Source organism: Penicillium concentricum (assembly GCF_028827145.1).
Source record: "Penicillium concentricum strain IBT 3081 chromosome Unknown utg000003l_segment0_segment0, whole genome shotgun sequence".
NCBI classification, from domain to species: domain Eukaryota; kingdom Fungi; phylum Ascomycota; class Eurotiomycetes; order Eurotiales; family Aspergillaceae; genus Penicillium; species Penicillium concentricum.
In genome coordinates, this window is record NW_026622756.1 from 1599439 (window position 1) to 1611469 (window position 12031).

At 47.1% G+C, this 12031-nt stretch overlaps 2 protein-coding genes across 2 annotated transcripts; both read left to right on the plus strand.

Moving 5' to 3' along the window:
* Positions 1-560: 560 nt before the first annotated feature.
* N7517_008443 (uncharacterized protein) lies at positions 561-3236 on the plus strand (the record flags this gene model as incomplete). Its single annotated transcript, XM_056726173.1, has 1 exon — positions 561-3236. The coding sequence occupies one exon, from the start codon at positions 561-563 to the stop codon at positions 3234-3236; it is 2676 nt and encodes an 891-aa protein (XP_056577024.1).
* A 4127-nt stretch (positions 3237-7363) lies between these two features.
* On the plus strand, positions 7364-8681 carry N7517_008444 (putative C6 finger domain protein; the record flags this gene model as incomplete). The annotated part of the gene is made up of 3 exons (XM_056726174.1): positions 7364-7472; positions 7633-7968; positions 8041-8681. The coding sequence occupies 3 exons, from the start codon at positions 7364-7366 to the stop codon at positions 8679-8681; spliced, it is 1086 nt and encodes a 361-aa protein (XP_056577025.1).
* Between the last annotated feature and the right edge of the window lie 3350 nt (positions 8682-12031).

Here is a 12031-nt window from a genome sequence, read left to right on the forward strand (position 1 = left end):
AGCACTCCGCATATAGTGCTTATATTCCTTATTCCTATTCCTTATTTCCATTTACTCTTTCAACATCTTTTTGGTTCGGAGCATTGAATATATTTAGAAGATGCAATAATTGCATCCTCATGTCTAATGTCTTTCCTATTTGGCCGACGCCGCTCAGATGGTTCCTCAGATGCAGCATCTACTCACGATAAATCCAACACACTCAAGCCGACACAATCGCAACGCCACATTCCCGCTCATCACCAAGATGAGCATTCAAACGGGGGATTCCGAAGTCTATTTCGAAGGCAGAGCGGTAGCTTAGACATACCTTCTCCAACAGCAACACAAGTAAGAATATCTATCTTGTGTTTAAAAATGTTAGCTCACGGCGAACAAAGGGAAAACAAAAGTCAGTCTCAATTGAGGCAAGCACATCGCCCAAACCACGACAAGAGAATAGTGGCCGACGACAGGACAGCAAAGATCCCCGTAGCTCACCTACGCGCGACTCTCCCCCACCAACAGAACACTGTGAGCCAAGACAGCCTCAAAATCTCCAAGATCTTCTCGAATCCAGAATGGAGGATGCGGGCAAACCAAAAGACAACTCGCCTGATGCCAACCCCAACCCACCAGATAAATCACAGCTCACACCGAAAGATATCAAGGCAATGTTGTCGGGGGCACCTCACTTCCTTCTAGAGAAAGGCAAGCATGGTCGATGGTATCCCCAGGTGATCTTCCCCTGGGATGAGCAGAACCCAATAATCCAACATATGTGGGATCGCAAGGCCTTACCACATGCATCCTTCACTCTGAGCACACTCCACGCCCATCTGCCAGTCCCAGATGACTGGGTCGTCAAAGGCGGCGTTCCGATTCAAGTATCTGACTGGCGCCGCCGAACAAACGCTGTAAACAGAGCAACGTTTGACGTCGGGATCTTCGAAGTACCCAATATGCTATCCCACAACGGCAAAGAACCCGGCACCGTCGGTTTCCGGCACTTCCTTGAATTATCGGTAGCTGATGCGCTCCGGTACACTGGCCCCGAGAAGCCAATCAACCCTCCATCTTTCCAGCAAATCTCAACCATGGCGGCGACGGCGGCATTCGATTTAATGGAGGGATATAACAAACCGTATTCGCAATGTCAGAGCGGTGCCGTGTACGATCGTCATAGACTAATTTGTGAAGGCCCCGAGGCCTGGAAGCGCATTGGTGTACGAGATGTCAACCTTCGATATCTCGTGCAACGCTTAGAACATATGCGCAAACTCCGTCATGAGATTCTCTCGGAGGGATCGACGAAGACAATTCTGGATGTTGAAAGTCCGCGCAAGATGCACGATAATTTACACTCGCATTTCCTTTACCCTCACCCTCCACACGAGATGTTAGAACATAATCCGCAAAGCGTCAAATCCCAGATCAAAACTCTGTCAATCGTCCTGGCCACCCCAGGAGCATGGATCAATTTCAGTCTCCCCGAATGGCGCTTTCGGGCTGGACAGGTCCTATGGGAGGCATCCCCGCATTGCGACGGGGACTGTCTGGACTCCGAGTCAAATGACGAGAAAGTGCCACGGGATATTTTGATCAGGTCCGGGATGGAGCGAAAGTGGTTGTTGATCCAGATGCTCCTCTCTGCTGAGTTGCTTCTTCGCTTGGATGCGTTCGTTCGAGTTGGCATGTTGCACGATCCGCACGGTGGTCATATCACAATACCGGAGCTTCGACAATTCGAGAAACTGCGAGAAGGGAAGCTGAATTGGGATCTGATTGTTGTGCGCCGATTCCTCAACAGTCTTGATATCACTTGTCCGCCGCCACCATCAGGGCCATCTAATGGTGGCTCACGTGAGAAGAGTCGTCGTTTTTCGTTGCTTGATAGCATCACTCGGCGTAGCAGCTCGCCTCCTGTTCCGGATCTGCAGTCTGCCTGGGACTGTGAAGTGAGTTCTTCACACGTTCGACTGCAGCTGGAGGGACTGTATGTCTTCGCAGAAAACATCGGGTGGCCAAGATTGGATGCACTGAAAGCTACCATGGAGCTCAAACTTGGAGACCCTAACAATCCGACCCTACCACCCTTAGTCGTCGATAACAGGTGGGGACGGGAAAAAATATCCAAGGAGATGTTACTGGCCAAGGAGGATATGTACACACGAAACCCCTGCCGCCGACGCATCAAGCTTCATAGCTCTGGCGATCCCCAGTCTAAAACTTTAGGCTGGATCTCACGATCCTGGCTCTCCGGGTTCGTGGTACCCGGAGAGGGGATCAGCCATCTTCTCATGGCGACTCTCCTTGAGAATGACGCAGATGCACTTGCCCAACTAGGCTCAATTGCTAACTTCTATGGCGCGTTCGTTTACGGCGAAAGGAGCTGGTGGAGCAAAGCATGTGTTGTTGGACGTGTCTTGTCTTGTTCAGCGGGAGCTAAGACATGCATGGGGTGGATCAGCAGCGACATGATCCCCCGGGATGTTCATACGGGGGAAATATTCAAGCCTGGATGGCTTGAATTCGCAGTTGAAGAGGTTCCGCAGATCTCGAGCAGGCCTCGAATCAAGCATGGAGCCAAGCTTTCCATAGAATCAACACCGCTAGGCATGGGAGATATCACAGCAGAGGACTTTACACTCCCAACAGAGAATCCAGAGCCAAGTGCAACAGATGTCAAGATCGAAGCTTTGACTCTATCTGTCGATGATTACAGACCTCCCAACGGGAACGGCATTACACCCGCTGAGGCATCCATGTCGTTCTCGATCAGAGATAGTGCTGGGGTTTCAACTACGGTTTGTTTCCCCCTCAGGTGGAATGTGCGCTTTATCTCCGCCCATGAATGCTGTCCACCGTTGGGGGTCGCCTCTCGCAAGTCCGACCGCGAGAATAATGAAACCAAACAGCCTACGAGACCTGTGTCCAGGTATACACGTCTACCAGGCCATCCTCTGCACAACTCATATCGATACAAGTATGTGTCGTTGGAGTCCCTTTCCAACACCCCGGTACCGCAATTGCCATCATCGCCACGCGGAGAGACATCTCAAGCGCCAGAGATTATTGTCATCGACGCGCGGGGCACCCGAGACAGGGAAACATTCGCTCGGGCGTGGTGTGCTGCTGTCGGGTGCCATGCGATCATAAGTCGCTCCGGGGGAACTCGTGTGACATGTTGTGTCGCGTGTTCAATCAGGCAAGCTCGAGCCATTGACGCCGTGGTTGTGGTACGAGTGAGCGAATGAGAAGACATTTCCAAATTGAAGAGAAATTGGTCGCGCATGTAGCCTACTTCAGGCCCAATTCGGGGGGTAGGCACTGTACGGAGTAAGGGGAGGGCGAAACACAAGCCATCGCGCAAATTGCATTGTTCTCCAGTATTGGGATAAGCAAGCGGATATTGGCCCCTTTTTGGAATTGGAAAGGCCTGTGGCTTTCAACGGACCTTTCTCTCCGGAGAAGCCGTGAGAGAGAAATCCAAGGCTGTTGAGTGGGGGAAAAAAGCCCTTCTGCGCCATTTGGACGCCTAGAAAAACAGTGAATACCACCTTCCTCTTCTTCAAGTGAAAACAAAAAAAAATTAAAAATTAAAAACGCCGCGAATCATGATAGGGGCAAAATGGAGAGAGGGATGGGTTTTTTCTTGGGAGGACGCGTAAGGCAGGTTGCAGGTTAAAAAGGGTGCTCCCCCCTTGGAGCCGACGACCGAATGGAGTCAAGGGCCCCGAAGATGGTGAAACAGCCGGACCAAAGCTGAATGACCAGTGAGGTCCCTGCATTACTTGGTCCACAGGGAGATCTCCGATCTCATATACTTTACAAAGTGTGTTACTATATATATTGTAGGGAGAGTTAAAAACCCTAATTGTATATCAAAGTAGGGCATTGGTATCATATTCTCTGCATACATACAATATAGCTCTTCTTCCAAGGTTCTCATACATATTAGATCATATCATCTTCTCTGCATAACTATACATTTGTGCACATGCATTCTCTTGGACAAATTAAGCCTTACCAATACTCTCTGGGAATTTAGAGCCTACCTAAGTACGGAATAGACATTCTAAATTAGCACTACCCCCGAAAGCATATCACGCGAGCGATCATAGTACAAAAAAAAAAGCGCATCGGATATGCAGTTTCCCAAAGAACGGTAGCTTGTAGCGTAGCGTATACCTGCACGCCACTGCGGAGCTCGGCAGTTGGGGTTTGGCAGGGGGGAAAAAGGGCTTTTTACACTAATCCCAGAAAGGAAAAGTAAATATTTCTCGGATACAATAAAAACCTCCCAGGACTATAAAATTACAATATTAAACTACCTAAGTAGACTAGTAAAGACGGTGATTAACCGACATCTTAAATGATTCTTCTCTCCACCCACATGGGTGTATTCTTGGCTGAGATCAAGATCTGGCTCCTGGACCCTGTTTCAGTTTAAACAATTTCCCGATCGACAATGACGCGCCCGTTGGGGCTTGGATTCAAATTCCGATTACGGACCTTTCTACTACAAAGTACATAATATATATGTTGCATATATACGGAGTACGCATTTGATATATTGGTTGTATGGTTAGCGGTCGAGTCGGTTGCCTCGCACTACTGCCTTGCACTATGTACTGCGAGATCTATCGCAATCAACATTCGCCGCGTCACGAAGCAGCTGATTAGCTGCAGACTCCAACTCCAACGAGTCTGTTGTGTGACCCAATAGTATCGGCTCATGTGCATTTCTCAAGATCCGTGCTCGTCGATCTTTGACCAGTGTGTGCTGAGCTGTGGGGCCAGAGCGAGGGGATGTATGTATAATGTTGTAGTTTCTCGCAAAATAGCGGTGGAAGCATCCCCTTGAGTTGAAAAGTTCCAAGATACATATATTGTACATCATACATTGGACTCCTCAGGTATGCTGTCTGCTGTACGTTGTCAAGTGGCTTGGAGAGCACGAGAGAGCACGGTGATCGGTGGCGTTTATTGACCTTGAGGGATGTTGTTGACGTGATACACCATAGAACAGTATGAAGATCATTGTCCACTCCAGTCCACTTACCAGAAGATTATACCTCAAGCCACGGGGTTGACACGTTTAGTTTAACCGGTGGAAGTTAATAGTCACCCCTTTTTTTTTATCCCCTTGAATTCGAGGATGTAAATTAACTATATTGTATAGAATAAGCACCGGTTCACTGATTCACCAATTCCCCACGATTCCTTTCAGAATCTTTCCACACTTTGAGTATCCATAGAAGCTGAGGAAGCCGAGGGAGAAGAAAAACCCCCGAATGAGCCCCATATGAATGCCAAGACTAACCTGTAACACGCTACCACAGGTCGAGATGATCCTTAATTAAACCTTGACTGGCCCACTCTCGAGATCGCTTGCAATTCGCATTATGTTACCTATGTTGTATATTTTTTATATTATTTGTACAGTTAAGGCTTTCGGACGTTATCCCACTTAGGTGTAGTTCAGGGCTGTGTAGATGCTTGCCTTTGTATACCGATTGGTTTCCAAAGTACAATGCTATATTTTATAGAAGTGCCACGTATGTGTTCCTGGAATCTCCATATCAAACACGTTGAAACAATTAAAATTGTTGACCTATTATTATACTATAGCAAGAATTCTCACCCAAGGTACATTGGATGAAGAATGGTCTGGCATCACTGATTGGTTCAACTCCACTATTTCCATGGATATCTTGTGACAGTCTTTTTTGGATAATTATACCAGCTAAATAGGGATTAAAACTGAAAAGGGGCAAAAGAAGATTTTTTTAGAACGCTATATTAAATAACCTATAAAAAAGAAATCAGTTAAAACAACCAATAACCTGATACACATCGGTCGTGGACCCTGAATCTGTTTTTAGCACAAATTAACCGATGGTTCGTTTCAGATTCTTACGGAGTAACGGAGTAAGAAATATGGGATAGCCGAATGTCTAGTCTTCCAGAAGGCCATGTGGTATCGCTTAGATCGAACTGCACAACTCCCCTTCGAGAAGCCCTCAAGGTTTCTAGGGATCAGCCTCTGAAATAACCGGAGACAGAAGGTTCTTCGTTATGGACCCTCAAACCAACAAGCTTATTGGTTCTGAGTGCCGACCTAAACTCGCGTCACCAATCACCTAGTCGGGGCTTGAAGGAAGTATTCCCCAGTTCATCAATGATTGACAGGTATCCTTGTTGGCCCTAAGCCTAAATGGTACTGTACACTTTGAGCGACCACCAACATCCACACATCCCCACTGTTGTCAGCGCTCCCAGACCATGGTTCCTCGTCTCTTCATTTGAAGAACCGGGTCTATAGTACGCAATCAGGGGCATTGGAAAGTTACCTAATCAAGGACCAATCTGATGCTGACAGGAATTTTTTTAAAAAACGAACTACAGAGGCAAAAAATAGATGGAAAAAAAAATAGAGAAAATAAGAAATAAACCTCCATTCAAGTGAAATCTACAATGCACACTATGTAAGTTTAGAGCATTAAGGGAAGTTCTCCGCGGGCCCCTGAACTGATCATCCATTGACAATGACCTGCAGTTGATTTGGGCTAAGTCGATACATCCGTGTTAGTCTTAGTTGGGATGAGAGCCACCTTGTTCCACGTACGGCGTGATATACATACTTGGTGAAAATTAAATTAAATCAAAAATCTCCAAAATAAAAACCAAAATAAAATAAAACAAAAGACCTTTGGGCGTTTCACCCCGCGATTAGCTTCTACCTGTTGGACTATACCTACCATCTTCGATCTGCTCTTCTTCTCTTCACACCGTTCACTTCATATTCGCTCCTTTGACCTATTTTCCTTTTCTTTTTTCCCTTTACCCTTTTCTTACTAATCTCTTTTTATTATCGTTTGACTCCTAGTGTGGTTTCTTCGATCTCAAACTGGGCCATAAACTTCTAGGCCCTAACCCCGTTCAAATCCCCGGCATTCCAACACATTACTATAATTATCATTGATTAATTCGCAATTACTGGACTTGGGGAAATACGGGACTCCGAACTTAGAATCCAATCTATCCTCGACCATATTGCAACACCTCTATACTTTGAGACACGCGGCGGGCCCTAACAATACGCCCAAACATCCTCGCTCTGAAACGCGCGCAATATCATACCTGGTCCAGTGTGGCGCATGTGGATCAGAACCCAAGAATTGCAGCGTCATTCTCTGGAGGCTCTCGGTTATCCTCTCTCTGCGTCTGTATGGGCTTGCGCAGATTCTTGTCGCATTCAACTTTGATCACGCCTCGACGTACTCTCAACTGGCTGCTTCGCAAAACACGCCTTTCGCTTTGCCAGGGCTTTTGATGCACCTTCAACCGATACAGCGACAGAACCGTGCTCGTGGGAGCTATGCCCGCAGCTGTCGACCAAATGGCATCAGCAAATTCACAAAGCGCCATGGACGCAAATGATAAGAAGCGCAATAAGTTAGGATATCATCGAACCTCTGTCGCATGTGGTCAGTAATAAATCCTAAACACCCATCGTCTTTTTTGCTCGCCTCTCTCTTTCCGTCGTGTCCATTGTGCGAAAATGTGTCGATCAGGAAATTTAAAAAAAAAACCCTCCTTTCGAGTGTGGTGTATTTGCATGTGATCATGTTACTTATACCTTTACAGTGCACTGTCGACGACGAAAGATCCGATGTCTTGTAGCGCCAGATGATACGGAAGGACGATGTGAAAACTGCATTCGATTGCGAAAGGACTGTCAGTTTTTTCCAGTGGACCAACAACCACCGATTGAAAAGAAATCACGACCAAGCTCGAGATTGGAGACACCCTCAACCGAGCGCTCAAACACTACACCAATTGCTTCCTCTCCACCTAATTTGATGCCCGATCCCGCCGAGACTTTCTATCCATACCAGCCTATGCCAATGAATACCTCGTCCGCGCAGGACATGTCAACGTACAACGTCGGAATGGTCCAAACCAACATGAGTCTAACGCCAGGTAGGTTTGTGTCATGCAGATTATCATCTCTGCCCTGCAATCCAGACACATTCATTAACTGATCCGAACTAGACCGACCTATGGGACCAGGAGACTTTGCTGGACATCCACCGATGGACGCCGGGGTCGCGTGGGATGAATTTACGACAATAGCAGACCCGCAGCTATTGAATACGATGGCAGCCGCAAAGGGTCAGATGATGAACATGTCACCCAACGTATGGAATCCCGGGAGCATGCCCACAGGCCTACCACCCCCTTCGCCGATATCTGCAGCATCTTCAATGGGAGGCCAGCCGATGGGCCAGACGCCCGCGTATGCTATGCAGCCAGACGGAACAGTTTGGCAGGTACCGCCACCACCGCCACGAACCATGAGCTACCCTGGACAGGACATGGGCTCATCTTATCCTAATCAATTCCACCCACACATGCCTCCAGAGCTCAAACGGAGAATGACAACACCCGCGCAATCCCTCTCGGGTGCCATGGGCCAAGGCTCCCCAGGAACGCCGGAGATGCAGACTCCAGGATCGGTCTCATACCCGCCAGGAATGAACTACCCGCAATGGCAGGATATGAGTGCCATGTCCGCAATGGGTGTGGTGCCATACCCTATGTACGCTGGTGACCCGGTTCCTCAACATGCATACCCGCCCAACCCTGCTTCCATGGGACACCCCGGGGCCCCGTCACGGTCACCGAATCCATGAACACTTTCTTTTCGACATATTCTATCTCTGCCACGCTTACCATTTTCGCATTTCGAGTTTGATTTTCATCACGTTGCACATCACATTCCTAGACGGCCTGTTTCATTTCTAATACCCCGTGGGACATTCACATACTTTTTACCCCAATTGGCATTTCATATTCTATCTTTTCACCTCATTCTCATATACCGTGGCGGGTCTGCTTTGCAGCTGGTCATTAGCGGGCGCAAGGTCTTTTGGGTGGCTTTTCCCCATCGTTTCTTGTCTTTTCTTTTTCTATCATGGCATAGCTCCATCTCTTCATTTTACCTCTCTTCGGGCTCTTTCCAGACCTGGGGTTTTGCGTGCTTTTCTCTATCTCATTTGGTGGCATTTCCCCCCCGGTTTTATGCGTTTTTTTTTCTGGCCGGTGGTTGTCTGGATTGGAGTGACATTTTACCTCATACATGTTGGAGCTTTTCTTTGGGTCATCCATATAGACTTTTTCTCTCTTTATTCCCCCTTTATTCTCTTGGACAATTTATGTGTTATCTCGTCAATACATGATACCCTTCTCATCTTTGTTGCTTCTATGTCATTAGGAAGATGAAACTCCTGCATGCGGGAAAGATGTGGACCAGCTCAACGACATAGAAAAGCAATTGAAAGGTTGCTATCCCTTGTTACAGTGATGGAGTGTTCTCCACCTTGCTCTATTCTCTGGGCTACGATCTTATCTCCACTTGGTCTTGTCCAAGGCACGTGCCTATCTTGTGCTGGAAATGCATACTTCGTTTGTACATATTGCACAATGTTTGCATTGCATATTTATCTTTCTTAGAATACCTCAGCATTCTCTCCAGAGTTCTTATTTGTCTATCCTCAATGTTCTATAAGAGTTCTACCTGTGAATATGATATATGAGTTCCCTGCTTCCTGCTGACAGAATTGTGCATGTACGTTGCACCCTTGCTTTGTCAAAAGGTAATTGTAGGTCACACAATAGTAGCACGGCGTCCTCCGTACGAAGAATGCAGTTGCTTGCGTCGAATAGTCGGAGCAAAGCTGGGTCAGACTTGAGAGTGAGTGATGCGTAATAATAGCTCACATGCAAATAAGTGAACGACAGGTGAGGCTCTATGGGGCCGGAATCCTCCCTGTTCCAAACCCCGAAAACCGTACAAAAGTCGACTCAAGCTATTGCTTGGTCGAGAGAAGCTAATCAATTGCGCGATTCCCACAAAGAGCATTGTGAGGACAATTTATGTCCCTAGACACAACATAAATGCCAATTAATTCTCGATCCAAGGCCATCTGAGTTCGTGATAACAAACTCCTTGACACAGTCCTGGAGATAGGTAGATAGATAATAAGCAGATAGAAAACTGCGAGAAGTTCTGATAACAAATAGCCAGCATTGATTTGTACATCAATGACCTCGCGAATCCGACTTGATAGGGTACTTGCATGAAGATAGAGCAAAGAAGAGATTGGGAAGATAAACCAGAGCATTTAGGTGACTCCGAGGAGATTGTCATTGATTTTCTCCTTGCGTGATCTGCTAATGGCGTTGCGTGAGTGTTGATATCCCAGATTGAACCAATGATCTGATCCTTCTCATATCTGTGCGAGATGCGTCCAGATATCTCAAAGATCAGTCACATCAGTCACATCAGAGATAGAGTCATCTTTATCTCCCAGACAAGAGTTCACCATAGAAGACGCAGAAGATAAGGTCCATTGTCTGTTTACAACATAGTAAATCAGCGCCACGGGATCCGCATTGGAGGATCCCCCGGAGATCCGGTGGAAGGAATACTCTGGGGTTGAAATCTGGAGATAGCAGAGTCGCAGTATGATGGCGGTGTAGGGGATAGATCCAATGATAACGCATTATTCATTCGTCTGGTCTGTGTCAGGGGTCTTATCTCTCTCTCTGTGCGTCGAATTTTTCGGCCAAGATACCTAGGATTCTCCCTGTTGGTTGCGATATCAGCGAGCACATTGTTTGGCCCCTTAGGTAGCGTCACATCTTATCGAGACGGTTTTGGTGGATAATCACACGGCAAGGCGTCAATATTCTCGGGTTGTTGAGTACAACGTATATATAGTGCATTGTCCCTGTTGTTTCCTTTTGACTTCGGGTTCACTTCGGTACCAACTCGGTCAATCTCAACTATGTCAACTCGGTTCACCCAAAAGGGAATGCCTGGTTACATATGCGCAGTATATCTTGTCTCCACGCTCGTCGCCCGTGGGCAAACGCTTTCATATGGAATCAGTCAAATACCTCGACCTTCGAAATCTTTTCTCGCGTAACCGCAAGAACCGCACAGAAAAAAAAAACACCCTACAACCCCTCCCTGTGTGGGAGAAGACCATGACCAAAGTACCAGTCAGCCTGGCGTCGCGGGCTGAATGTGCAGGACGCCACGACCCACCTCCCCTGTTGCCTCGATGGCAATAATTGCCCAGTGCTTTTCCCCCGCGACATAGTACACATATTCATTCGGGTTGATCCGGGTGCCTGAGACAGTTATTTCCCACCCCACTTACAATCCCTGATCCAATATGGATTTGACAATATGATTAGAAACACGTATGACCTTTTGTACTTTATGCTAACAAAGAGATAAGGTCCAAAAAGTTCCACCGATCTGCAGTCTATCTGGATGACCACGGCTAATTACACTCTACAAATTCCCATTTGTATCAACTTTTTTTCTTATCTCGGATTCCCCGACTTGTGGTGGGTCGTGGGGCCAAAAAATTGTCTCCAGGACTCGATGGCATATTGGAGCTGATTACTCCCACTGCATCATTGGAAGATGAGAACATCATCTTCTCATTTAGGCCTCGCGTGCCCAGTTCCGTATCCCGATTCGGGACCCCGTCCCCACATCATTCTACCAGGCTCCCGGGGACAATATCAAAATGACACGGAATGCTGGGATCGACCTTTGAAGAGCGGCCGGAGTTGTACCTTAACCCCGCCCTTCGTGTCGCGGTGGCAAACCTATGGAAAAGAGAGAGAAGAGCAGGGATATTAACCGGTACGGAAGCGCACCTCATGATTCCCCGCGAGGGAGAAATTTATCCAGATGCCAATTGATTTGCGAAGTTGTTGGTTGCCTTTTTAGGTACTTTAACTTGGGGGCGAAGATCGGGGAAATTCCGTGACAGGCCGTCCTGTATATCTCCTTCATACACGGGTGGTACTGTTTTCGGGTAATATAGGAATCTCTGAATCTCCTTCTGAGCCTCTCGGTGAGTCTCCGCTAACATTATTGTATCGAGATGAGATTGATATCTATATCGCGCTTATTATTTGAATATGTGCGATATATGGAAAAATTTCTACTAATGTTGAG